Source organism: Carlito syrichta, unplaced genomic scaffold (genome assembly GCF_000164805.1).
Source record: "Carlito syrichta isolate Samal-C Ts95f unplaced genomic scaffold, Tarsius_syrichta-2.0.1 Scaffold86271, whole genome shotgun sequence".
NCBI lineage: Eukaryota > Metazoa > Chordata > Mammalia > Primates > Tarsiidae > Carlito > Carlito syrichta.
In genome coordinates, this window is record NW_007030367.1 from 362109 (window position 1) to 389282 (window position 27174).

Genomic DNA, 27174 nt, shown 5'->3' on the forward strand with positions numbered 1-27174 from the left:
CAGACAGAAGTGCCCTCACAAAATGATGTCTTGTTTTGGGTGAAATGGATCCTTCCTTTATCTGATGTCAAGTGACCAAATTATTGTTTACCTCAGAAAGACTCTTGACTAGGATTTCCACTTGTCTTTATATGCACTTAGCAAAAGGTGTCTGTGACTATTCACCTTCAGAGAAAGAAGAAAAGCAGAGGAGAGAATCTGTATCTTCAAGAAGCCAAGCGACAAAGTATTGAAATCGCCTGGAAAGAGTTCAGAATGGACGCCAGCGAGTCAAATGTTCACCTGGGGCTCCATTGGGAAGAAAGAAAAGAAAAATCAAAATGCAAGCAAAGAATGGCCTTATTTTTCTAGACGGTGACCCTCCAGGAAAGCCCCAAGGAAGTACTCCCTTAGCAACAGGCCCCAAGTTGCACAGACTGTCCTAAACAGGAAATCAGACTTCTCTCCGCGTCCTCCTTTACACCAGAGAAATGCACGTGGCGGCGGTGGCAGCAGACGTGATACTGCTTCTAAGCATGGGGTGGACATCAGATTCTCTCTGCTCACCCACCGTCTTCTACAGAGACTGCTGGATCCGGCGCTTCCCTGGTCTTCTCATTGACCTGGAGGAGTCTCAGAAGCTGGGAGCCCAGTTCCTGAAGTATTATTCTGAAAGCACGGGCCAGAAGTGCAGTAGAAGTTGCTGTCTTAGGAAGGATGGTGAGTACTGATGATATGCTTGAGCAAAGAGAAGAGGAAATGTCCAAGAATGAAATCCTAAGTAAGGAGCCCCCAGCAGAAAGTCAGCGGACAGTTGAAAAGAGAGAGGAGAGGGGAGAGTTTTGGGAACTGACTGTGCCATCTGGGTCAGAGCAGTCTCTATTTCAAATCTAGCAAAGACAGGAAACAGAGAAGCCTCTTTTCTTCACCAAAGTGCTATATGAAAATATTTCCTCCAGGGTTAATTAACTAACAATATTTTTATAGTCCCAAATAGAACACATATGGTTTCAAAAATGTTTCTGCTCATTTTCTTTCAAAGTATCTTTTGGTGATATTAGTATTATTTAAAATTTTTGAAATGTGCTTGCTTAGATTGACGAAATGTAGGATGAGCAGGAATTTACAATGTGATTCAGGTAAATAGTTTAGTTGATAAGGGGACATTTAGAAAAATAAATCAATAAAAAGAAAAAATGCAGGGATATGTGTGAAATAGCAAAAAGAAATCATATTTTCAAATTTTCCTGACAGATTTTTTTGTACATAATATGGACTTTGGGTGCAGACAGCATACATGTAATATGCTCAAAGTCTGCAAGCAGGAAAATATTTCATGGTTGCATAATTTCAAGTTATAATTGCTTAAAGACTTCTTTCATTTATTTTTTAGTTTTCCAAAATCTTAAAGCTACTTGGAAAGAAAAGCAAAGGGCAACACAGCACTTTAAAATAATTCCTTTGTTTGTCCCATACTTTCTTTAAATGGTTTGATATCAACTTATTAATTGCCAATTCCTCTTATCCAATTATGTGTGTAAGATTTTTGAGATGAAAATTAAAACTATTTGGTGAGTACAAATAGACTGTCAAGAGACCACAATGTATCACAGGCTAAGCCCTCAAAAGTTAATCAGGCAGTAAGAGAACAATTAATTTAAGAAAGGGGAATCTTTTTTAAAAGATAGCCAGGTCAGGTACAGTGGCTCACACCTGTAATCTCAGTACTTTGGGAGGTCGAGGAGGGAGGATCACTTGAGGCCAGGAGTTCAAGACCAGCCTGGGCAACACAATGTAACCTTGTCTCTACAAAAAAACACAAAAATTAACTGGGTGTGGTGGTGCATACCTGTAGTCCCAGCTACTTAGGAGGCTGAGGCAGGAGGATCACTTGAGCTCTGGAGTTCAAGCCTGCAGTAAGCCATGATCACACCACTGCGCTTGAGCGTAAGCAACAGAGTAAGACCCTGTCTCTCAAAAAAGAAAAGAAAAGAAAAGCTAGCGATACATGTGATACAAATCCATCGGTCAGAAAGACAAAGACAGAGAGAGAATCCAAATTTCTATCTCCCAGATGCTTCTAACTCCCACAAACCTTCACCAAGTGGAGGTGGCAGAGGGGCAATACCACAACACCTTTCCTTTCTTGAGTTCTCCCCTGGCGTGAACTGACCTGACTCTCCATGAAACTGTGGCCTCTGGACTGTCATGGATACTGTAAGCATCCAGGACAATCCGACGATTTTAGAGCCCCTGTAAGTTCCAAGTTGTGGCTTTCTTCCTTCAGAACAAGAAGGGGCAGCAAGGTGCATCCCAATTTTTAGCTGGAAGCTGTAACTTTAATATGCCACAATCCTGCCCAGAGCTGGGATTCAGAAACCTATACATTCAAGGAATGTAAAACATCTTTCATAATTTTTCTTTACAGAATCAACTACTTTCTCCTCAGAAACTTACAAGTCTTACATTTGAATAATTTTTGTTCCCTTCCCTTAAACTTTACAGCATAGTCCTCAGGGAATGTATTTGTCATCTGTAATGTATTAGCAATGTATTACTAACTTTTGTCCTATTCTTTCTCCTTCTGGAAAAATAAAGAGTGCAGAAACATGAGGGTGTCCCAGAAGTAATGGCGGAGTTGTAGTTCCCCGCAGTTGACCTTACACAGAAGCAGGGCCGGTTCTGCCAGCAGCAGTTCCTCAGAGCTCCAGGCACACTCTGAGGTCTGCTCATCAGACACTATCCCTCTGTAATCCTCTTTTATTAAAGAAGTTGATACCTTTCAGCCATCTGGTATTTCACATCACCTAGTTCCTACTGCACTGCAGCAGGAGTAAAATGTGTGTCTCACTTTAGGACGGATGGACTGGAGATTTGCATCCGACAGGTCTGACTTCAGGTTTTCCAGAAATAAGAGAACATGTTTTCAAGAGCAAATTTGCTTAGAAAAAGGGAGTCAACATGAGCCAATGGTGTGCCTGTCCCCACCTGTTATAAGTCCACCTACCAGCCGGGCTCAGTGGCTCAGCCTGTAATCCCGCACCTTTGGGAGGCTGAGGTGAGTGGATTGCCTGAGCCCGCGGGTTCGAGACCCGCCTGGACAACTGGGTGAGACCTCATCTCTACAATAAATCAAAATTAGCCGGGCGTGGTAGCGCACGCCTGTAGTTCTAGCTACTCGGAAGGCTGAGGCGGAAGCATCACTGGAGCTCAGCAGGTCGAGGCTGCAGTGGCCGGGAGCGGCCACTGCACTCCAGTCTAGGTGACAGAGTGAGACTCCAACTCAAATAATAATAATAATGATAATAATTCCACCTACTAGCCCCCTTGCCCATCACTCCCTACATTTCCAAATGACAGATACACCTGCAGTCCAGGCCAAGGATGATGCTCCTGTGTCCTACTGCCTTTTCACCCTCTAGCCTTTCCCAATAATTACTTTCCTGCCCTCTTCTTCTGGTACAGCATTTGTCCCTTTATTTTCCTATTTCTTTCTCTGGTGACCCCAGGACCTTAGCCTCCAGAGAAGGCACTGCACCTAGAAATCTGATACATGCATCCCAAGAGGTGTTTGTAGCTCACTGAATTTTTTATAAACATAAAATACTAAGACTAGGAAATAATGAAGGATTCCAGGTATCCTGTGTAGAATAGAATGTATGAAAGATCACTTAAAGAAAATCAGTAGACATTTTCCTTTAAAAAGGCATTTTCCATATTCATAGAAGAAGCTACAATAGTTCATAATGTTCTGTAAAATGTGTGAACATAACCCTGCAATATACTGTTCGTCTCATATTTCTGAAAGAAATGTAAGTTACTCAGAGCTCATCAAACTGGTGGGAATCAAGACCGCCATCTACTAATGTGCTTCAACTGTCTCCCTTTCAGTTTCCTGCAACGTGGCTGTCTTCTACCATGATCCTATTCATGACAATATCAACTGCCTCCATATTCATTGCCCGACGCTGGAGAGCTGCATATTAGAGCCTGGAACCAGTGCCATTTTGTACAACATCACAGATGGTAATTTTGAGACTTATGAAAAGTGTTGGTAATGTTCTAGTAAAATCATACAGCCTAGAACCAGCTGGCAATAGCCATATAATGGTCCCTAAATCATTATTTTCTGGTAAACTCTTGTCTGGAAAACTTTGGACATCCAGGGCAGAAAACTGAAAGAAAATTCCCATTAATTTGGCAAGTCCAGCAAAGAGTCCATTCCAGGTAGCAAGTCATATGTGATGGAGCAAGAGCTTGCCCATTGTATTTCATAAATCTCAGGAACCTTCAGCAAGAGGCAAGGATGGCATTTCTACTGCAGTGAATGAGGGTGCCACTAGGAGAGAAAGAAAATGCCAAACGGCAGTTTTGAGGGCCATGATGTTGCATACAAGAATTATGCAAAAAGGATGCCAGGGACAGGGAAACTTATCACCACTTACTGACACCCATTAGCATATCATTGGTCCCAAGATAATTTGTATATTTTATTTTTTAAAAAAATACATATTTAAGTATTCTTTGCCCATGTGTGTAATCTTGGGGTGTAAATTAGTGACCATAAAATATTAGATTTTTGCTATCAAAATACAAAGGAGATAAATGTATCAATTTGTATTTATTGAGCAATTAATATTCCAGGCAGGGCTCAACATTGCAGAAGATCACAGCCATATCCCTGCCCTCAATTCCTTTATAATCTAGTCGATGTGACAAGTCTTAGAATTAGAGTAAGACATATAACTAAATACAAAAATATGTAATACTGCCCCAGTACAAAGAAGGAGGGACTAGTGAAAGCTAGTTTAATCAGGGGAGGCTTCATGGGAGAAGCCAGGCAGAGGCAAAATAAGGGGTTCTGTATCACACAATGGGAATGTAAGAAAACTGGTCTGACTACAATAAGGGAACATGCAGAGCTGAGATGAAAATACGGCCAAGAAAGGGTAGGGCCAGGTAACAAAAGGGTCATGGACAGAGTAGAGTTTTGGTTTGACTTTGTCAGAAACAGAGAACTAACAAGGGCATTTAATGAGAAAACATCATAAAGTGGTGTCTAGTTATTTTAGTCTAGGAGAATTATATGCAGGATTCAGATTAGAAAATCTAGGCAGGGAAGCATCAGGATCTGCGCAAGGTGATCATAGTTGCAATGAAGAGGAAGGATGATTATGAGAACACTGGGAAGAAAGATCAAATAGGTCTTAGTTACCATTTGAATGAAGGAAATGAAGACGAGAGAGAAGTCAAAAAGCGCTCTTCAGTACAGACTCCAGTATGGGTGATGGAAGAATGGTGATACCAATGAAGGAGACAAGGAGGCAGACATCATGATTTTTGGCTTCAGGTTTACTCAGTTGGAGTTGATGTGAGAAGTACAGGTGGAAGCCTCTAGTAGAAGACTAGAGAAACGTGATCAGAGCTCAAGAAAGAGGGGGGAAATGGCGATATGGACTTCAGCACCATCAATGTAGTGGTAACAGTTGAGGACAATCTCTTTGTGTGTGTGGGAGAGGAGGCAGTGGTGAAGAGAAGACAGCTAGACACCAAGGACTAAAGATTGTGGAAACAGCTAAAGATTGTGGAAACAGCACAATCAGGAGCAAGAAGAGAACAGCAAAAGGAGGTCAAAATGAGAGGCAGTCAGTCTGGGGTAAAATGCCAAGGGGATCTGAGGTCTAGGGAGTCATAGGAGAATTTCAAGGAGAGGATGGCCAGCAGTATTGAGGACAATATAGAAAGAAGTCAAAGCTAGGAGACACGAGTGATCAGGAAGTAAGGAAACCACTAATTGCCTCAGAAGCAATGGATGTTGGCATGTTTGCAGAGAGAGAGAGACAGAGTGAGACAGAGTCACTAGCAGGGGCCATTAGAAAGCTGTTCTTTTTTTTTTTTTTCTCCCCCTATAAAGACAAAGCAATATTTGTGAACGTCTGAAATCAGAGGGGAAGGAATATAAGAAGCGAAAAATACTAAAGACAAAGCAAGACCCCCAGGGGCAAGGAAGAGGTTTAAGGCTTTGCTCATGACTTTGAATACAGTGACCCTTCTCAGGCCCTGCTTTGTTTAACTTTATTAAAAATGCACTATTGGCCGGGCTCAGTGGCTCAGCCTGTAAACCCAGCACTGTGGGAGGCTGAGGCAAGCGGATTACCTGAGCCTGTGGGTTTGAGTCCAGCCCGGATAACTTGGTGAGACCTCGTCTCTACAATAAATCAAAAAATGTGTTGGGTGTGGTAGCATGCACCTATAGTTCCAGCTACTTGGAAGGCTGAGGCAGGATTGCCTGAGCCCAGCAGGTCTGTCTGGGGTGGCTGTGAGTGTGCCTCTGCACTCCAGGCTGGGCAATGGAGATCCCAACTAAAAAAAAAAAAAAAAAAAAAAAGCTCTATCATCTACTGTTTCTGTGTATCCCTATGGTTGTGCAAAAGCCTGACAGACACAAAGCCTGCTTCTTGGGTGTAGTCAAATTTGTCCATAACAGTGTCACAGAAAGTTAAGGTCAATTCAAATGTAGCTGGTGTGTTCAGAGGCCTTTCAGAAGTATGCAGTGGTAGAACTGAATTTAGCTTAGTTTAATAACCCATTGTAGCAAAACCCAACACTTCTCCAAACTGTGCTTTAAGGTTTTCTCTTTGAAATTAAAAATAAAACCAATGATGCCTTTTTATCTTTCAGGTATAGATCCAGATTTGCTGGTTTTTGAACAATCACTTCCTGCATATCTAAATACCCGTTCTTCATCTAATAGGTGGGACAGACTAAGGATTCTAAAAGCTATGAGTTTAGAGAAACAACCGACCACCATGATAAACCATATGTTGCCATCAATAGAGGCTCCATCATCAACCACACATCAAGATTTGGTTGCAAACACAAACAGTACCCGTTATTTCAACGAATCAATCACAGATTTGGGGGCAAGATTCATTTCCCTGAATGACTCCCTTACCACAAAGGTAAATATGATGTCACCAAGTATTGATTTCATCAACAATTCAGATAACAAGACTATTTCTCCTTTCTTTGTGCCCATAGACACAAAACTTTCTCATATGCCTATTTTATCCCAACTCAACAGTAGCAAACAATTACTGAACAAAACCAAAGGGTACAACAGCAGAAACCACACATCTGCAAATGAAGACGAGACACTCGATGGGGCGTCTATGATTTCAAAGACCTGGCTGGTTCCTGTGGCCCTTTGCACTTTGGTCATCTTTCTTTGCTCTTGTTTAGTCATTCTGGCTTCTGGGCGCTGTCAAAAGCAGCAGGGCCAGTATAAACTAGGACAGAGAAAATCAGGATCCAGGCAAATTAAGAAATTTAATTTTTGAAGAACTCCTAACAGTACAAGTTGCAGTGAGATTGTAAGCTTTTGTTTTTAATTTTCTGTAAGACAAAGGCAGACCGGTTGAAAAAAAGAAATTACATAGGATGTCCTCTCTTACCAATCTCTAAAAAAAGGCCAATGTTTGATAAACATAACTTTTCTGATCATTTCCATTGTTGAGTAGAGTTCCCTTTGCCACACATCAAGATTTGGTTGTAAACACAAACAGTACCCGTTATTCCAACGAATTAACCACAGATTTTGGGGCAAGATTCATTTCTCTGAATGATTCCATTCAGAGAATCTTTCCATTCACAAAGGGAAATATGATGTCACCAAATACTGATTTCATCAACAATCTAGATAACACACTCTTTCTTTCTTTGTGCCCATAGACACAAAACTTTCTCATCTGCCTGCTCGATCTTGACTCAACAGCAGCAAACAATTGCTGAACAAAACCAAGGGGTACAATGGCAGTTCCAAAATTCTGACCTGCAATTTGCAGTTGTTATTTAGTACTATGTGAGAGACACTGTTTTAAGTGCTTTGGGGGTATTAACTCACTGAATCCTTACAACTCTGTGAGTGATATATATTAGCATTAACCATCACACTATTATTAGTTATTATTATTATTGTTAGAGACAGAGTCTTGTTCTGTTGCCCAGGCTGGAGTGCAGTGGTGCGATCATAGCTCGCTGTAACCTCAACCTCCTGGAATCAAGGAATCCTCCCATCTTGGCTTCTCAAAGCACTGGGATTACAAGCATAAGTCATTACACCCAGCCCCATTATCACATTTTATAGATGAGGAAACTGAGGCAACGAGAGGTTAAGCATCTTGCCTAAAGTTATACAACTATTAAGTAATAAAGTTAGGACTTAATTAAACATAGGCAATCTAGTTCAAAAGTCCATGCTTGAAATCACTGTTAGACTTGGAGCTTCTGTTTTCTCAATAAGCATTTTTTTAAAAAGACCCAGATTTGTCTCCCAGGCAAGGTTAAATTATTGTCTCATATATTAATAAAAATCATCTAGTGGTTTGAGCAAAAGAGCAAGATTACAGTTACTAACCCATAAACAAATGATTCCTGATTTTTATCTAACTATCAATGTTCAACAGCTTAATCCTTCTCTATCCTAATCCATAGCCATCTTCCTTTTAATAGCTACAGTATTGAGCTCTTTGAGTTTTCTGTGCTGATTTCTGTTGACTAAAGCTTGGGAATTTTAGTTTATATCCTTCACTTGTATACATTGTTTTCCCAGGTATGTCAGCTCTAGGTTTTTCAGCTCTGTTCAAATCTTTTTTTTTTTGAGTGGGAGTCTCACTGACACCCAGACTGGAGTGCAGTGGCTGCTCCTGGCCACCGCAGCCCTGACCTGCTGGGCTCCAGCGTTCCTTCCGCCTCAGCCTTCCAAGTAGCTGGAACTACAGGTGCGCGCTACCATGCCAGGCTGATTTTTTGATTTATTATAGAGATGCGGTCTCACCAAGTTACCCAGGTGGGCCTCGAACCCATAGGCTCAGGCAATCCACTCACCTCAGCTTCCCAAGGCACTGGGATTACAGGCTGAGCCACTGAGCCCGGCTTCTGTTCAGATCTTACACCAGACTTACCACCGACTCCTACACGCACACTGTTTTGTTTTGCTTTTTTGTTGAGATGTAGTCTCACTCTGTTGCCCAGGCTGGAGTGCAGTGGCACACTCACAGCCACCACAGCCTCAACCTGCTGGGCTCAGGTGATCCTTCCGCCTCAGCCATCCAAGTAGCTGGAACTATAGGCATGCGCCACCATGCCTGGCTAATTTTTTGATTTATTGTAGAGATGAGGGCTTGCCAAGTTGCCCGGGCCAGTCTTGAACCCGTGGGCTCAGACAATCCTCTCACCTCGGCCTCCCAAAGTGCTGGGATTATAGGCGTGAGCCACTATGCCTGGTCTGCACTCATACTCTTAAATGTAGAATACTGTAATTCAAGTCTCTAATGGACTCAAGCTTTAGGCCCTTCACCTCATTCCTGAAATCAGTTTTCAATGTGAAAACAAATATTAAAAGATAGCCAATAAGGGGAAATCCTATTACAATATTTATAAGATAGTACTGTTCCGTCAGATGTTAAAACAAATTGTCCAGTGGCTTAAGAGATATTTACTTATTCTTTCCCCATTATTGATACAGGTAGAAAAAGAGAACAACTATTTCTTTTATATTAAAATATTATTCTGTATTATAATATGTAAAATATTAAATTTCTTTTCATGTAAATATATAAAATCCCTATCAGTGGAATATCAACTACAAATAAGTATTTGATTTAAAAATTTAATCATTTGACCTTAATTTGCTAATAATTCATAATATTAGCTATTAAATTCTATCAACTTTGGGAAACATTGGGGAACACATTAGGGAAAAAACACATGCCATTTCGAAGAGGAGAATATCAAGATTTAACTTATCCTAAAATACATTTAAATAGATAATTCAGGAAGCTGTCTTTATAAATTTTCATACATACATTAAAAAAATTATTTACTTTTCTTTCAAGTATACGTGAATTGCTTAGAGGTCTTCCAACAAACCAGGGTTGCTAGAATAAAAATGTTTTTCTTCCTTGGGGTTTCTCAGAACTTTATTCATTCCTTAAAGTTGATAGTTTCACAGAAATGACCCTAATTTGGGAAAAAACATATTTGCCTTCAAAAGAAAACAAACATACTTCTCAGCCCCTACATTTGACCATCAGATAAACTGAGTAAACTGGGACTAGAGAGACAACAGATCAGTCAGTCCAGAAGCAAGAACAACTTGCGCTAGAAACTGCATTCTCACTAGAAGCCAAAGGGACCAAAGAGAACTTCTGAATTAAAGATTTTATTAAGAAACAATAAAAGATCTTAAGACCCAGTCAATAACTAAAGCTAGTCATTACACCCACTCAGGAAGTAACCATGAAATCTTGCTGACATTGTAACTAGCCAGATCATTAAAAAAAAGTCCATAACTTTTTTAGTACCATGAAATACCAATATTGGAAAGAATATGTAAAGAAAGAATTAAAGTAACATATAATTAAAAACATATTTGAGCTATATCTTAGTTGACTAAGTGTCTAAGCAGTTTCTGAGCTATACTACTTAAGAGTTTGAGCCGGGCTCGGTGGCTCAGCCTGTAATCCCGTGCTTTGGGAGGCTGAAGTGAGTGGATTGCCCGAGCCCGCGAGTTCGAGACACGCCTGGGCAACTTGGCGAGCCCTCATCTCTACAATAAATCAAAAAGTCAGCCGGGCGTGGTAGCTCATGCCTGTAATTCCGGCTACTCGGAAGGCTGAGGTGTAAGGATCGCCGGAGCCCAGCAGGTCGAGGCTGCGGTGGCTGGGAGCGGCCACTGCACTCCAGTCTGGGCGACAGAGTGAGACTCCAACTCAAAAAAAAAAAAAAAGAGTTTGATGTCAGAAATGCTTGCATTATCAATATAGCAAAGTATTCCCGGAAACCTCATTATAGGGGTGAATATAATGTTCATTGCATACATTGGATCAATTAGACACTTTAACGGACAAGGATCTGATTAATGACAAATAGTACTGCTTAATTACTGCTAAAGTTACAATGACATAAACTTATAATTTTGAGGCCTTTTTTTTTTTTGAGTCAGTCTCACTCTGTCACCCAGGCTAGAGTGCAGTGGCACGCTCACAGCCACCCCAGTGTTGAGTGCTGGGCTCAGATCCTTCCGCCTCAGCCTTCCAAGTAGCTGGAACTACAGACGCGTGCTACCACACCCGGCTAATTTTTTGATTTACTGTAGAGATGAGGTCTCACCAAGTTGCCCAGGCTGTTCTCCAACCCATGGGCTCAGGCAATCCTCTCACCTTGGCCTCCCAAAGTGCTGGGATTACAGGCTTGAGTCACTGCGCCTGGCCTTGAGGCTATTTTGTATGATCTTTCAGCTCTAAGATTTTACTGCTAGGCATCAATGATTGCAACCTAGGGGTCTTCAGGTCAGTTGCTTGGAGTTGATCAAACTGCAGAGGTTAAGAGGGCACAGTTCTCTAAAAGACTGACCTCACTTCTGACATCAACTCTAAGTTTGGGAGGGTTCCCTAAACCACCCTCAGGTTCAATAATTCACTAGAACTCACAGCATTCAATGACAACTAGTATAATCATGATTATGGTTTATTACAGGGAACTGATACACACGGAAATGACCCAAGGGAAGAAGTACACAGGTTGCAGTCCAGGAAGGGTCCAGATGCTTAGCTTTTGGTGCCCTCTCCCCCTAGAGTCAGGACATATTATTTTCCCAGCATCGGTGTGTGATAGTATGTGTGCAGTATTGCTAACCAGAGAAGACTGCCCAAGCCTCAGTGTTCAGAGCTTTTATTGGGCTCCGTTAGCTTGGTATGTGTAACAGACAGCCTGGGAAGCTGATCTCAGCTGCCACATGGGCTGATACCATGTGACCCAAAGCCCCTACCCTAAATCATGTGGTTGGTTTTTCTGGTATGGTTGGTCCCACCCTCATACTTTTTGGGGCTGGCTCCTGCCCTAAACAAAAACACCCTGATAGGTATGACATGGATTACCTCCCAGAAACTGAGGCAAAATCAAATTATTTATTACACATTACTCCTGCTTCCATCAGCACTATATTACTACACAGAGTGGACCACCCTAAGCTACCTCTTCTTCACATGTTCCCAAATGATCATCTCTTCTCAGCTTTTAGTTTTCAAAATGTTTCCCTCTTCAATCCTGTTTCTGCATCAGTTTCCCTTAACCCTATGTGAGTCTCCAAGTGTACTGATACATTTCTTAAAGTATGCTCTAAACATGAAAAATTCAGTTTTATCTATTTTGCTTTTCATTCGTGATTTCCATCCAATGGAACACAGCATGCTTTGCTTTCCCTTTTTGACTCAAGACCACAGACCCTTGGCCTTACTCATATCAAATCATACCTTCGTTTTATACAAATGATTTAGGCACTTGTTCCTTTTGGCTTTCATTTACATTCTTTGTTAGGCTAAGTAAATCTATTAGGCAAGTAAACTCTGAATAATTTATTTTGATTTTAAATTAATTACTTGTCAACAATCTTAGAAGTGAGAAGAAATGGCTTGCAGATCTATTTAAAAATACTGAAATGACAGATTGAATGGAATGTTTCTTAGGGCAGTTGCTGTCCTGTAATTTCACTCCAATTAATTCAAGGTCCTTATGCCTCCTCTTTCCTGGGTTGTGCAGCTCTAACTGGGGCATCCAGAGGGATAGAAACCAGGTAATCTCCATGTCTGCTTTTCTGCAAGCTTGGACTTGACAACAAGAGCTCCACAATAGTAGGATGTAAGCAGAGTTAAGTCATTATAAAGTGCCCCCAAAGAGAGGGACGGTACAAACTTTTTAGGTTAGAACATGCTTCTGCAGACCTGTTTCTAGAACAGAATCGGCAACTGTGATAATGGATTGGCTAGATAGCAGTTGTGTGAACTGCAAGTCAGGGGATGGACTCTGGCCTACCTTCCCAAATAATCAAAACCATGATTCAAAAGCAACCACTGAATGCAAGCTGGTTGGGAAGGAAATGTGGCAGGTGTCAAAATAAATTAAATGCCAATAATAAAAGGAGGTTTCAAAAAAATGTATACACAGTTTAAGTGATGTTACCTATGTATTTTCTAAGTTGAATTGAATTATGGTAGCAATGTGTAGTATGATGTTCACTCAAAAGATGGCGTTAATCAAATGAATGCTGGCGTCACCACGTGAAAGGCAGAACGATCAAAGAAAATGTTCGAAGCACGATTGTCATTTGAGGAAAGCGAGACCATTTTGAAGTGGTATTGGAAATTCGAGAACATGGTGGAAGTACAATGACAATGGAGGTGTGAGTATGCAACAGAACCTCCAACATGCCTAACAACCGCACGCATTCGTGATAACTTTGAGATGCATGGTACTGTGTGTGATGTGTACAAGGGAAGATCTGGAAGGCCTCGCACAGCAACAAGTTCTGCGGTAGTTCGCTGTAATCAGAAGTGCCTGCACGTTGATGGTAACCATTATGAGCACCTCTTGTTATTGAAGAAGTCAAATGTGACTTGTATTTACCTTTTATTATTGGCATATATTGAGTATTACAACTTTAATACAGTTTTTCCTTTCTTAAAATGTGTATACACTTTTTTGGTATCCTCTTATATACATGAATACTTAGGTTGTTACGTAGAAATAAAATCAGATACGTCCTAGATATAGGACATGGCTTGCAGATCTATTTAAGAATCAACTTTAGAATCAGAAGAAATCAGAAATCTAATTAGTCTGTTGCCCAGGGGAATAAACTGGAATAGTCATTGCCATTGAGCATTAGTATAAAAGGAATAATTTTAACTCTGATGTAAAACAATGGTTTTTAAAAACATTTTCAATTTTATGTCAAAATATATATTGACTACATAAATCATAACATTAATAAATCAAGCAGATTTTTCTACTTCTCAATTCATGTCACATTTAATAGTCTCTTCACTGATTCTTTGTACTAATAGTCTCTTCACTGATTCTTTGTACTGATGAAGGGTATTTTCATTTTCCCCGTCATTCTTAAGACTAACAACAGACTTTTTGTAATCTTCAACTTCTTTAGTACCCAGGAGCTCTTCTTTATTTACTTCCACATTTTTCTCAGTGGCTTTAATCTGGAGAAGTGTTTCCAGGATATTTTTTTCTGAGGAGCTATTTTTCCATACATACTCTTCCATGTCTGCTTCAGTCTTGTTTTTTTCCCATTCTTCAGTTTTCTGAAAGGAAAAAAAAAAACGAGTTCTGAATTCTGAGCAATATAATCAAAAGAAAAAATGTGTTTATTTTGGGTTTTTTTTTTTGAGTTGGAGTCTCACTCTGTCGCCCAGACTGGAGTGCAGTGGCTGCTCCCAGCCACTGCAACCTCGACCTGCTGGGCTCCGGTGATCCTTCTGCCTCAGCCTTCCAAGTAGCCGGAATTACAGGCATGCGCTACCATGCCTGGGTGATTTTTTTTTTTGATTTATTGTAGAGACGAGTTCTCGCCAAGTTGCCCAGGTGGGTCTTGAACCCGTGGGCTCAGGCAATCCACTCACCTCAGCCTCCCAAAGGCGTGGGATTACAGGCTGAGCCACCGAGCTGGCTTGTTTTTTTTTTTTAAGGAGAAGAGAGAGCTGTTTGCAAAATGCGGAGAGCCCTTGGCCAACAATCTGTGCACTGTGACCCGATTCAGCGTTATTACCCACCCGCACCAGCATGTCAGAGCTGCACTCTGCTATGTGCATACCAGTCACCAAGCTTGGTTACCACTCACTAATGCTATCCCCATAACTTACAATTTATCTGCCTTGCAAATTTCACTTACAAAGCTACACTGTTTTCCAGCAGATAGAGAAAACTCATTTTTTGAAGCTTTCTATCCCCTAAACCCTAACACATCAATATTTCACATTTTTTAGTTTAACAATAATGAGAGCTGAGAGAACTGTATTTATCTTTGAAACATGCTTGTGGGGATGACAGGAAAAAACCATTATTATAATAAAATTAAAAACAGTGTACGATATGTAATTTTTAGTCATAATGACTTCATATAGCCTAGAATTTTGTTTTGTTATTATCTTTACTTTCTTTCCCATAATGGAAACAATGTTTTGTTACTACTTGTTTGTCCTTACAAAAATTATTACCATGCTCTTCTAGGGAATGCAGGTAGTTTTTACAGTAATATAGTATAATTCCGATTTATGATTTAAATGGAGATGTAACAACATTCTGTGAAGAATCAGGCAACACAGCTAATAACTAAAATGTCTTATTTCTAAGAAATGCTGAATTTCAGCCACATTCTTTCCAAATTAACATAATAGTATTCTGAGCTATAGGCTATTATGGAATCATTCACTATTTTGAGTAACAACTTTTAGAGGTGGTAAAATATTAAAAGGGAAGTATATTTGTAAGACTGTCAGAAACAATATTCCACCTCTGAAAAATTCCCTGAAAGAGGCCCCAGCTTGAGTAGACAGCCCCAAGACTCCTCAGAGCTAAATGAGCACCAAGAAGCAGGAAGTTTCCACCCCTGTCACCCTCCCCTCCCCATCCCCACTATAAGTGCCCCTGAAAACAGAAAAAAGCATTGGAAATTTGTCCCACAGAGGGAAAAAAGGAGCCCCACCAACCACAAACAGGAAAGTCATTGAGGATGATACTGACTGAATCAGTAAACCGTATCCAGATCACAGAGGTCCAAGGAAGAGGCTTCCCCCATCACAAAGAGACCCCAAAGAAGAAGAAATCCTCCTTTAAATCCTTCAAACCAAGAACCTGTCCTTCAAGAGAAACCAATAAGATATTGGGTGTCTTCCCTGACCCCCAAGTTCCTGAGCCAAAGTAGGATATGTACACTCACAATTCCTGCATGTTTGTCCCATCTTCCTATATGGAATTTATGGTTGGCAAAAGTATCCCAGCTTGTGTCCTAGATACATCCAGTTAGAATCAACTCTATGTTTTTTTTTTTTTTATCTGGTGGGGGAGGCTTAGGCTTGGAGGGTGTAATGTGAAAGAACTTGTTATGCCCTTCCCCAAAACCCTGTTGCAGATAATTTCTAACAAACTCAGAATGTGTATGTTGAAAAAAATTAACTGACAAAATTATCCTACCCCACCTAATTTCTTGTTTGTTTGGTTTTTTTTGAATTGGAGTCTCATTCTGTCACCCAGGCTGGAGTGCCGTGGCATACTCACGGCCACTCCAGCGTTGACCTGCTGGACTCCAGCGATCCTTTAACTTCAGCCTTCCAAGTAGCCGGAACTACAGGCGCACACTACCACTAATAAGAAATTAGCCTGGCTAATTTCTTATTTTATTGTAGAGACAAGGTCTCACCAAGTTGCCCATGCTGGTCCCGAACCCACGGGCTCAGGCAATCCACTCGCCTTGGGCTCCCAAAGTGTTGGGATTACAGGCTGAGTCACTGAGCCCAGCCAAGTCCACCTAATTTCTACTAAAAAATGTGGGGAAGGAATAAATGCCAGCCCCTTAAAAAAATCAAATGCACTAAATTAAAGACATTATTGGTCCTATCTACTCTTGTCTTCGAGACAATGTCACAGTTTTTTCACAACTTTATAAGTGAAGTATACTTAATTTAAGAGGCCAATGAATACATTTTATAAAGCTTTATGTAAAACAGTCATCCCATCTTTTTCCTTACTGCTATAAGACAAACAAGAGACTTAACTGTATAAAAATTGTAAGTTTCATAGGTTTTATCTGGATTTTCTTAAATGCTTCAAAATAGATGCTTACAGCCAGGCTCGGTGGCTCAGCCTGTAATCCCGCGCTTTGCGAGGCTGAGGTGAGTGGATTGCCTGAGCCCGCGGGTTCGAGACCCGCCTGGGAAGCGAGACCTCATCTCTACAATAAATCAAAAAATCAGCCGGGCGTGGTAGCACGTGCCTGTAATTCTGGCTACTTGGAAGGCTGAGGCAGAAGGATCGCCGGAGCCCAGCAGGTCGAGGCTGAGGTGGCCGAGAGCAGCCACTGCACTCTTGTCTGGGCGACAGAGTGAGACTCCAACTCAAAACAAAACAAAACAAAACAAAGCAAAATAGATGCTTACACAGAGTCCAAATTAATTTTCAAAATTTAATTTCTCTTCCCCTTACACTTGGTATATACATTCTACACTGGTCTGCTTAGGTGTATTATAGGTGGCCAGGTGAGCTTGGAGTACCAGGAACAGACACAGCCTCCTTCTTCATTGATCTCAGTAGAGAAGTTTCTATGTGTGCAAAGGCATGAAAAGGTTAGGAAACCCTGCATCACAGGATAAAGTGTTACTGGAGAAAATCACTACTCTTCTAAACCGTCACTGGCAAGAGAAAGGAACTACATTCTGGAAAAGGCACAAATGCTCACTCATCCTGTACCAATATAATGCAGTATTGCATTTCAGCTGCAAGCTAAATAAAATGCACATTTTCTACATATTCTAGCTTGAGGATCCATACTCTGCACAGCTGAATATAAATTCCAAGATAATGATAGTAACAATCCCAACGAAGTAAATACTTATTATATACCAGTACCTGAAATGCTTACACATGTTAATTATTTCATATAATTCTTTCTAAGACTTACTGAAACAGATGTTAACATTTCTACAGATAAGAAAGCTAAATATTAGGAGAGTTAAATAAAGGACCACAATCTCTTGGAGGTCTTTAGGTTTCAGAACTTTCTGTATCTTAGAAAGCTAATGCAGTGCATATAACATAAATTTTGTAATGTCTCCAGAAGGGGTCTACAACAGCAGCAGCAGCACCCTTTAATCCAATACATTACTATTTTTGCAACAACATATATGAATATTCACACTAAGTGGGATAAACAAAAAAACACAGATTCTCTTCCATTCAGGTAAAATGTATGCTATTAAATAAACTATGGAAAGACTATCCATTTCCAAAGCTTTTTGGGTTTTGGAAGTACAGATAAAGGGCTGTGTATCTGCAATTTGCTCAAGGTCACCCTGGGAGATTATATGTCAGTATTTCAAATGGGTTGTAGCTGGGCTCGTTGGCTCAGCCTGTAATCCCGCACCTTTGGGAGGCTGAGGTGAGTGGATTGCCTGAGCCCGCTGGCTCGAGTCCCGCCTGGGCAACTTGGCGAGACCTCATCTCTACAATAAATCAAAAACGAGTGAGCATGGTAGACGTGCCTGTAGTTGTAGCTACTTGGAAGGCAGAGGTGGAAGGATCGCCAGAGCCCAGCAAGTCAAGGCTGCTCCCAGCCACCGCACTGCAGTCTGGGTGACAGAGTGAGACTGCAACTCAAAAAATAATAATAATAATAAAATAAATAAATAAATAAATGGGTTGTGGTGTTTCCCTGATGTGAGTTTAAATTCTAACTTCTTCATTTACTACTGTAATAGGTGAGTTCTTGATCTTGCATCTCTGTAAGAACTGACTTCACAGGGCTGTTCTGAGAATTTTAAAAGGTAAAGAATATCCATGTACTCAGGACACCTGGCTCATAGTAAACACTAAATAAACGTTTGCTATTAATAACATAACTTCAAAGAAGACAGGGATTCAAATACATGTTTGCCAACCTCTAAAACTTATGTACCTATGCCAAAAACTTGGGGAAGAGTATTTTTGGAGAATGTCTTCAAAGCACACATGACACGTGCCCCACCACTAGAACTACCAAGCAGTAAATTGAAACTTTAAAGGTCAATGTAAATACACATCCAACTGTCCAAATGTTTACCATATTAGTCCCACTCACAAAATCATATAACTGCTATTTTTAAGGTGATATTTTCTCTAAAGGTGATAGTTTTAATGATGTTTGCTACTTCTCATCTTGATATATGTACCACCCATTAGATTTAATTTTCTTAGTTAATTAAATACCTTAAAATTAAAATATTTAAAAATAACTAAGATATCTCCAGTTTTCTTGCAGTTTCCTTTGGGTGCAGGTTTTTTTATGTCTAAGCAAATTTAGGTTAGAAAAGATACACACAAATAAGACAGACAACAAGCCCCTTTTATAAAAATTATGTGTCTTAAGACTGTGCATCAGGTCAGGATTCAAAAAGAAATCTAATTTTCTGAAGTCTCGTGATAAATATAAGAAAAAAAATTTACAATATATTTCTTTAGAATCTTAGTTTTTCAAGCAGGAAAAATAAAAACTAAGCATTATCACTATATTTACAGTTGAGGACAATTTTGGGGGGCTATTAATATGCAAGTTTTCACAGAGGAATGTCAATCAAATGGGTCTTGTCAGTGAAGAGAGAACAAAGCTAACTGGAAGAGCTGCAGGGCTGTAAATGATACATTAAGGAGCTATTCCAAAACATCTTCTAGACCTTGTCCATAATATGAAGGCAGTAATATTTTCTTTTCTTTTTTTTTTTTTTTTTTGAGTTGGAGTCTCACTCTTTCGCCCAGACTGGAGTGCGGGCCACTCCCGGCCACCGCAGCCTTGACCTGCTGGGCTCCGGTGATCCTTCCGCCTCAGCCTTCCAAGTAGCCGGAATTACAGGTGAGTGCTACCACGCCCGGCTGATTTTTTTTTTTTTTTATTTATTGCACAGATGAGGTCTCGCTGCCCAGGCAGGTCTCGAACCCGCAAGCTCAGGCAATCCACTCACCTCAGCCTCCCAAAGGCGCGGGATTACAGGCTGAGCCACCACGCCCGGCCGGCAGTAATATTTTCCATGAACCTAGTTACTTTGGAATATTTTTCATTTAAGAGATATAATAAATATAAAATCTTTTGGGGGAAAAAACTCCAAACATTTTTCTGTTAATTTTACATTAAAACTTCCACATTCACTCCAGTCAGGATGGCTATCATATAGCCTCTGTGGAAAACAGTGTGGTGATTCCTAAAAGATCTAAAAACTGACCTTCCATACGACCCTGCAATCCCTCTACTGGGAATATACCCTGAAGAACTCAAATCACTCTTACACATGTATGTTTATCACAGCATTGTTCATAGTAGCAAGAACATGGAACCAACCATGCTGCCCATCAAAAGAGAACTGGATAAAAAAATGTGGTACATATACACGATGGAATATTATGCAACCATAAAGAAGAACAAAATCATTAACTTCATGGCAACCTGGATGGACTTAAGAATCTATAATACTGAGTGATCTTTCACAGAGACAAAGAACTGAGTATCACATGTTCTCCCTCATAAGTGGACCTTGAACAATTAGTGTAATACTATAAGAAAAGGATTGGCAGTAGTGGGAAACTGCCAGGAGGAGGTGGGGAAGTGGGACTGGCAGTAGTGGGAATCTGCCTGGGGAAGCGGGGGGCACACCTCATCAACAAGGGTACCTGCATAATGAACATATGCATACCTAACCCTGAACTGTACATCACATCTTTAAAATAAAAAAATTAAAAGTTAAAAAACAAAACAAGCTGGGCTCGGTGGCTCAGCCTGTAATCCCGCGCCTTTGGGAGGCTGAGGTGAGTGGATTGCCTGAGCCCGCGGGTTTGAGACTCGCCTGGGTAACTTGGCGAGACCTTATCTCTACAATAACTCAAAAAAATGAGCCAGGCGTGGTAGCGCGCACCTGTAGTTCCAGCTACTTGGAAGGCTGAGGCGGAAGGATCACTGGAGCCCAGCAGGTTGAGGCTGCGGTGGCCAGAAGTGGCCACTGCACTCCAGTCTGGGTGACAGAGTGAGACTACCACTCAAAAAAACAAAACAAAACAAAACAAACCAAAAAACTTCCACAAAGAGGATATAGTAAATCACACCATGCCTGTACTTCTGCTATAACTAGTAAAAGCCCAGTAATTGATTCCCTCTCCTACCTCCCAAAATCTTAAGGATATCAGACAGTTAGGAAATAAATGAGGACTAGATGAATATGAATTCCAAACTGCAAGAATATGGAGAGGATCCTTCCGAAAATCCCTAGTCCTCTTCTTCCTTGAGGCCATTTTCTAATTCTGTACAAGACAAGACTGGAGTTTGCCCATGCAGAAAGACTCAGAAAAAGAGAAACGAGCAGCTAGTGTAACAAAATGGAATTTAGGAAGCCCCAAATATGACTGGATCTGTTCTGGAGCTACATATGGGAAGCTAGGGAGTGAGAACTAGGTTTCTGAAATGCAAAGTGAAGTCTCTCATAATCTCAACGTGTAGGAGACAAAGTTTTGCTAGAGGAAGAACATTCTTTTTTGAACACTTAACCAATGTCCCTCTCAAGACATCTGCTAGATTCTGAGGCTGCAAGGGTTTAGAGGTCAGCAAGCTAAACTTGAAACTTCTGAAACAAGTGACTCTTTGGTAGTCTTTCAGAGATGTGGAGTCAGACTTGCTAAATTGCCAAATCCTGGAAGGTATGCCTGAGGATAAGAGACAAACCAGAGGTAAATTAACTCTTACAAAAGTTGCAACCCAGCCTTAGCCCAACCCAATCTAGAGTGAATTGAAATGGTAAGCTCCCAACCCTATCTGCCTAAGAGAAAAAGAGAAAATTCTTTCTGATGGATAATATCAACTGGAGCGCCTATGGATGGGTCTTTTATAAACAATGTCTGGCATGCAATAAATAGTTACTAGAGATTTTCAGAGAAGAAAAATGTAATTAATAACCAAGGGAAAAACAAACAACAGAAGCAGACTTTTAGATGATCCAGACAATAAAGTTAGCAAAGACTTTAAAATAACTTAATGTGTTAATAAAGAAAACAGAGAAAAAGATAAACAATATGGACAAAAAAAAAAAAAAAATGAAGACTTTCAACAAAGAATTGGATCTATAAAAAAGAATCAAATATCTGAAATTGAAAATTAGTGCTGAAATGAACAAGTCACTGGATGAGTTTAAAAGCACTCTGAATACAGCAAAAGGCAGGAATTGTCAAAGACAGGGCAGCAGAAAACTATACTGTTATATATATCAGAGCTACTTAACATAATTATTAAATCTGTACTATGAGATCATAACTATGAGATTCTAAAGCCTTTTTAATATTATACTAATTAACTCCATAGGTTTATGATGATTCTATTTAACAAGTTCAACAAATATAAAAACTAGGAGGATAACTCTTACATGTTCTATACAAACAAAAATTTTAAATGTTTCTAAAAAGTCTGCAAAAACAGATTTTGGAGAATTTATTCTGGATCAGTAATTACTAAATTTATTTTACAGTAGTTGTCCTACTGTAAATACCTATAATTTTCACTTATAAAAACAATTCTTCTATGACTTCTGACTTTAAAAAGCTACAGTGCTAACTTCATAAAAAGAGAAACAATTAGATATCATGTAGTTTTTTTGGGGTTTTTTTGAGTCAGGGTCTCTCACTCTGTGCCACCCTGTTATCATGGCCACTGCACTGCAGCCTCGACCTGCTGGGCTCAGGCATTCCTTCCACCTCAGCCTTCCAAGTAGCTGGAACTACAGGCATGCACCACCATGCACAGCTAATATTTTTTTAGATTTATTATAGAGACAAAGTCTCACCAAGCTGCTCAGGATGGTCTCGAACCCTTTGGGCTCAGGCAATCCTCTTGCCTCCACTTCCCGAAGTGTTAAGATTACAGGTGTGAGCCACCATGCCCGGCTTAATGTCAGGTACTTGGAAGACTATAATACCAACAATGAAGTAGTTTTACCAAAATAAAAAAATCTAATTGGAATCTGATTAACGTTCTAGATCCAACTATCAATTTAAAGGAGTTACAGATAACAATGGAACACATTAAATTACACAATGGTCATACAATCAGCAAAATCAAATGACAGAAAACCTTTAGAAGAAAACACACAAAATTTCTTCAACAAATAAATGACAAGAAAACAATGTGCTAGACAAAGCTCCCTATTGTTTTGTGACCACTGTGGCTTTCTTTCAAAAACATTCACTGAGATCCTACTATGTGCTTGAAGAGTACTAGAAGCTGGACACCTCTAGGACACACTAGTTAAAAACGAATGCTTTCAGATTCAAATATTCTAGAAAGAAGAACATTTACCCATTCGTGTGAAACAACTGCTGAAAGTTCCCTTCAGGTGAAATAAAGAATAGAATTAGCTAAAACAAAAAATATCTCATTATTCAAACATGTTAATACTGATACTGGAACAAAATTAATTCAATTTACATGCCAACCCTTTTATATGAGGCTATCGACTCTAAATAGTTTTGTCTTTGTGATTTTTAAAAAAGGTTACTATAGAAAAATTTCAAATGTATACAAAAGTAAAGAGAACAGCACAATGAACTGCCACACACCCATGCCCGAGCTTGAACAATTAACTCACAGCCAGTCTTGTTTCATATATGCCTCTATCAGTTGTCCCCTTCCCTATGCCCTTACTAAAATATTCTGAAGGAAATTCTAGCTATTGTCACTTCATCCATAATATATTTTTTCTTTAAAACATAAGAATGGTTTAAAACTCATAACCATAATACATTATTAATTTGGTGATACCTTTTCTCACAAGAGCCTAACCTAGGCCAGTTTATTCATTCATTGAATCAATCAGTCATCAATCCCAGTGTGTAGATTACTAGTTCCTTACAGCAATGCTTCCCTTTTATGTATCACTTTGCCCATCTGAGACCACAGTTACCAGACAAAGCCTGACTGAAGCAGAGTACCTCCCTTGGAGTTTGAATTAGAAAAGAATTTACCTTCATTTAGTTTTTAGTTTGGTCTCTCTTCTTGTCCCCCGTCCCTGGGTGCCTAGTTCTATAAACTCTGAAATAGTCAAGGTCATGCTTTCCAACATACAGAATGGAGAAGAAATCAGTCTATAGAGAGAAAAAAGTTAGGCAACTGCCTAGAGAGTACAGAGCCCAGAGACTAAGAACCCTTAAGAACATTGTCCTAGTTTCTGTTTCTGCCTACTTCTGCCATCACTTAGCACCTTTTGCCCTTGTATGTTTTCTGCTTAAGATACTGAGTGAGTTTCTATGACTTGCAACAAGGAGATCTCAATTAACACAAGGTGCTCAGGAGGGGGGCCTAGGGATAGACAGAATTGAGAGCTGTCAATATGTACATGATAATTTATATCACCTGGGAGGAGATGCAAAATGAGGAGAAAAGAGGAAAATGATAAAACTTGGGAAACAACTAAATTTCATCCATTTGGATTTAACATATAGCAAATACTTCTAGAATATTTGCTATATGTTAAATTTATTTGAGTAGTACTAGAAGCTGGACACCTTTAGGACACGCTAGCTGAAAACTAATGCTTTCATATCCAAATATTCTAGAAAGAAGAACATTTACTCATTCATGTTAAACAACTGCTGAAAATTCCCTTCACAGAAATAAAGAATAGAATTAGCGAAAACAAAAAACATCTTATTATTCAAACATGCTAATACTGATACTGGAACAAAATTAATTCAATTTACACACCAACCCTTTTATATGAGACTATTAGCTCTACTCTAAATACAGTTTTGTCTTTGTGATTTTTAAAAAAGGTTACTACAGAAAAATTTCAAATATATACAAAAGTAAAGAGAACAGCACAACGAACTGCCACACACCCATCATCTAGCTCCAACAATTAACTCATAGCCAGTTAGAAATGACATGACACATTCCAGTTAGTAATTGTGCAGTTGGCTGGGCTCAGTGGCACTGCCTGTAATCTTAGCACTTTGGGAGTCTGAGGCTAGTGGATTGCCTGAGCCCGTGGGTTCGAGACTCACCCGGGCAATTTGGCAAGACCTCATCTCTACAAGAAATAAAAAATTAGCCGGGCGTGGTAGTGCACGCTTGTAGTTTCAACTACTTGGAAGGCTGAAACGGAAAAATCGCTGGAGCCCAGCAGGTCGAGGCTGTGGTGGCCGGGAGCGTGCCACTGCATTCCAGTCTGCGCGACAGAGTGAGATTCCAACTCAAAAAAAAAAGAAAGAAATTATGCTGTCACAAAGTACTGTTTAAAAATATGCAGTATCTTTCCAAGATGCTAAACTTAAGAACAATTTTGAACTAATTTTTATATTTATGTAACAAAATGGCCTCTTTGTAACAGTTTCTCTTTTTTACCACTTTTTAAAAACTTCAGTGTCTTTTAGCAAAAAGTTTGGTTTCTTATTAAGAGCCCCTGAAAATAGGGGGTTAATACTAATAACAATTCAGAATTAAATTCTGATTGAATCTGCAGGTTACAATTTTATATACCTCTTCATAGAAAAGATGAGAACTATTAAAAATTAGAAGGAAAAAAAATCACCTATAATTCTATCTTCCAAAGACACAGCCAATTAATTCTGGTAACACTTGGTGTATGTGCTCTAAATTCATTTTATATGTGTGTGTGTGTGTGTGTGTGTGTGTGTGTGTGTGTGTGTGTGTGTGTGTAAATATATATTTTTTTTAAACGGAGATGAAGTCTTGCTGTGTTGCCCAGACTGGTCTTGAACTCCTGAGCTCAAGGGATCCTCCTGCCTCAGCCTCTCAAGTAGCAGGGACTACAGACATGTACCACTGCTCCTGGCTTCTACCATCAAATTTTTAGCTTCTAAAAACCACACCAAGCACTGAAGTGGTCAGTTGTTTAAGAGTTCCTTTTTTTGAAGTGTGGTTGGAATGCATTAATTTTAAAACACAAACAACAGCATCTTCAAATTACTGGGAGCAATCGAAAATACCATCTTAAGTTCTAACCGATCATTTAGGCAAAGAGCTTGATTAATTTATAGACTCCTATTTTAATTCTCCAACCATCAAATATTTATAATTTCACTATTTAATGTATAAGTATTTCTCTCTCTCTCTCTCACAAACACACACACACACACACACACACACACACACACAGCCTTTCTTTTCGTTCCTGCCTGCAATGAGAGAACCTGCCCTGACCACAATCCTTGAAGAAGCAACTTTCCATTCCACGTGATCCTGTTCTCCTCTCCAGTTGGCTCAATTATTCACTCTTTCATTCAATAAATATTCATTGCACAACTACTTGGCCAGGTACTGTGTTCTCCTGGAACTTCCAGTCTAATGAGAGACCTCAAGTTGAGGAGGAGCCAGTCAGATGAAGACTGTAATCCCAGTGGGGGAAACAGTATTCACAAAGGCCCTGATGCAGGAAAGGGCTTAGCACATTCAAGGAAGTGAATGAAGGCCTGTGAGAGGGAAGTGGCAGGGGATGCAGCTGAACAGCTGTTAGAATACTCGCGGCATGCCAGCATTATTGTAAGTGCTTTACATGTATTCATTCACTCAATTAACTCTCACAACAACTCTGCTAGTACTATTATCATTTGCTTACAGACCAGGAAACTAAAGCCCAGAGCAATTTACTAATTTGCCCAAAACCACACGGCTTGTTAGTGTTAGAACAACATGTTCTAAGGAACCTAGAGACATGGTAAAAGAATATCAGCGAACAAAAGAATAACTTAAACTCATCATCTTTTTTCCTTTGTAAGCATAAATTTAACATTCAAAATCCCATATAACAGCTCATTCATGCAATGGTCAGTGCATTCTGATGTAACAGAAGGCAAAGAAATATCTGATCCATTAAACACAGAAATTTGTTACCTCTTACCATCTTATTTACAACTGCCTAAACTAGGACATGAATCATAGTAATATTCCACTTCTCATGATTACAAGTAAGGCCTTGTGCTGTATGAGGGAAAACAGTTTAACCATTAAAAAAAAAATCCCAAGTAAATTGAAAATCATAAAAAAAAATAAAGAGGCAAATATTCATAAAAAGTGAAAAAAAATTACTGTCAATTCTTTCAGCCGCCAAAGCTAAATTTTTAACTTAGTATGTCAAGGAATTCAATTCAATTTAGATCAGTTTTAAAAAACATTTACTGAATGCAAGTATGCCAGACACTGTATTAGATGCCTGGATATATAAAGATGAATGAAATATATAGTATATATAGTCCTTGCCCACAGTGATCTCACAGTCTAATGTGGGTGAGCAGGCATGTATATAGGCAATTACCACAAAAGTATCAAAAAAAGTGCTGACTGGACAAGGGAAAAAGGATGGGCAGAAAACATCGAAGAGGTCACATTTGAAGTGTATTAAAGGATTCATGTGAATGTGCAAGGCTGATCGATTTGAAAAAAGGATGAAAGGAAATGACAAAGTTAAGAAAGAACACATTGTGTTCATGATAGATGAGGTACAGGATACATAACGTGTATTTCTTGAGTAGCTGGTAAAGAGGAAGCAAACCACCACGAATGACATGCTAAGGAGAAGCACTGAAGGATTTCATAAAGAAATATGGTAC

General features: G+C 39.7%; 2 protein-coding genes across 3 annotated transcripts in view; one reads left to right on the forward strand and one right to left on the reverse strand.

Annotated features, from left to right (window-relative positions):
• Positions 1-470: 470 nt before the first annotated feature.
• Positions 471-7319, forward strand: MANSC4 (MANSC domain containing 4). The gene is made up of 3 exons (XM_008057137.1): positions 471-699; positions 3871-4005; positions 6661-7319. The coding sequence occupies exons 1-3, from the start codon at positions 471-473 to the stop codon at positions 7317-7319; spliced, it is 1023 nt and encodes a 340-aa protein (XP_008055328.1).
• Positions 7320-13916: 6597 nt separating this feature from the next.
• MRPS35 (mitochondrial ribosomal protein S35) overlaps positions 13917-27174 on the reverse strand; it is a 44664-nt gene continuing 31406 nt past the window's right edge. Inside the window, exon 7 of one of the 2 annotated variants that reach the window (XM_021711875.1) lies at positions 13917-14135. The gene's annotated coding sequence lies outside the window, so the exon portion shown is untranslated. The remainder of the gene's footprint in view (positions 14136-27174) is intronic. The other variant, XM_021711872.1, reaches the window with a different exon arrangement.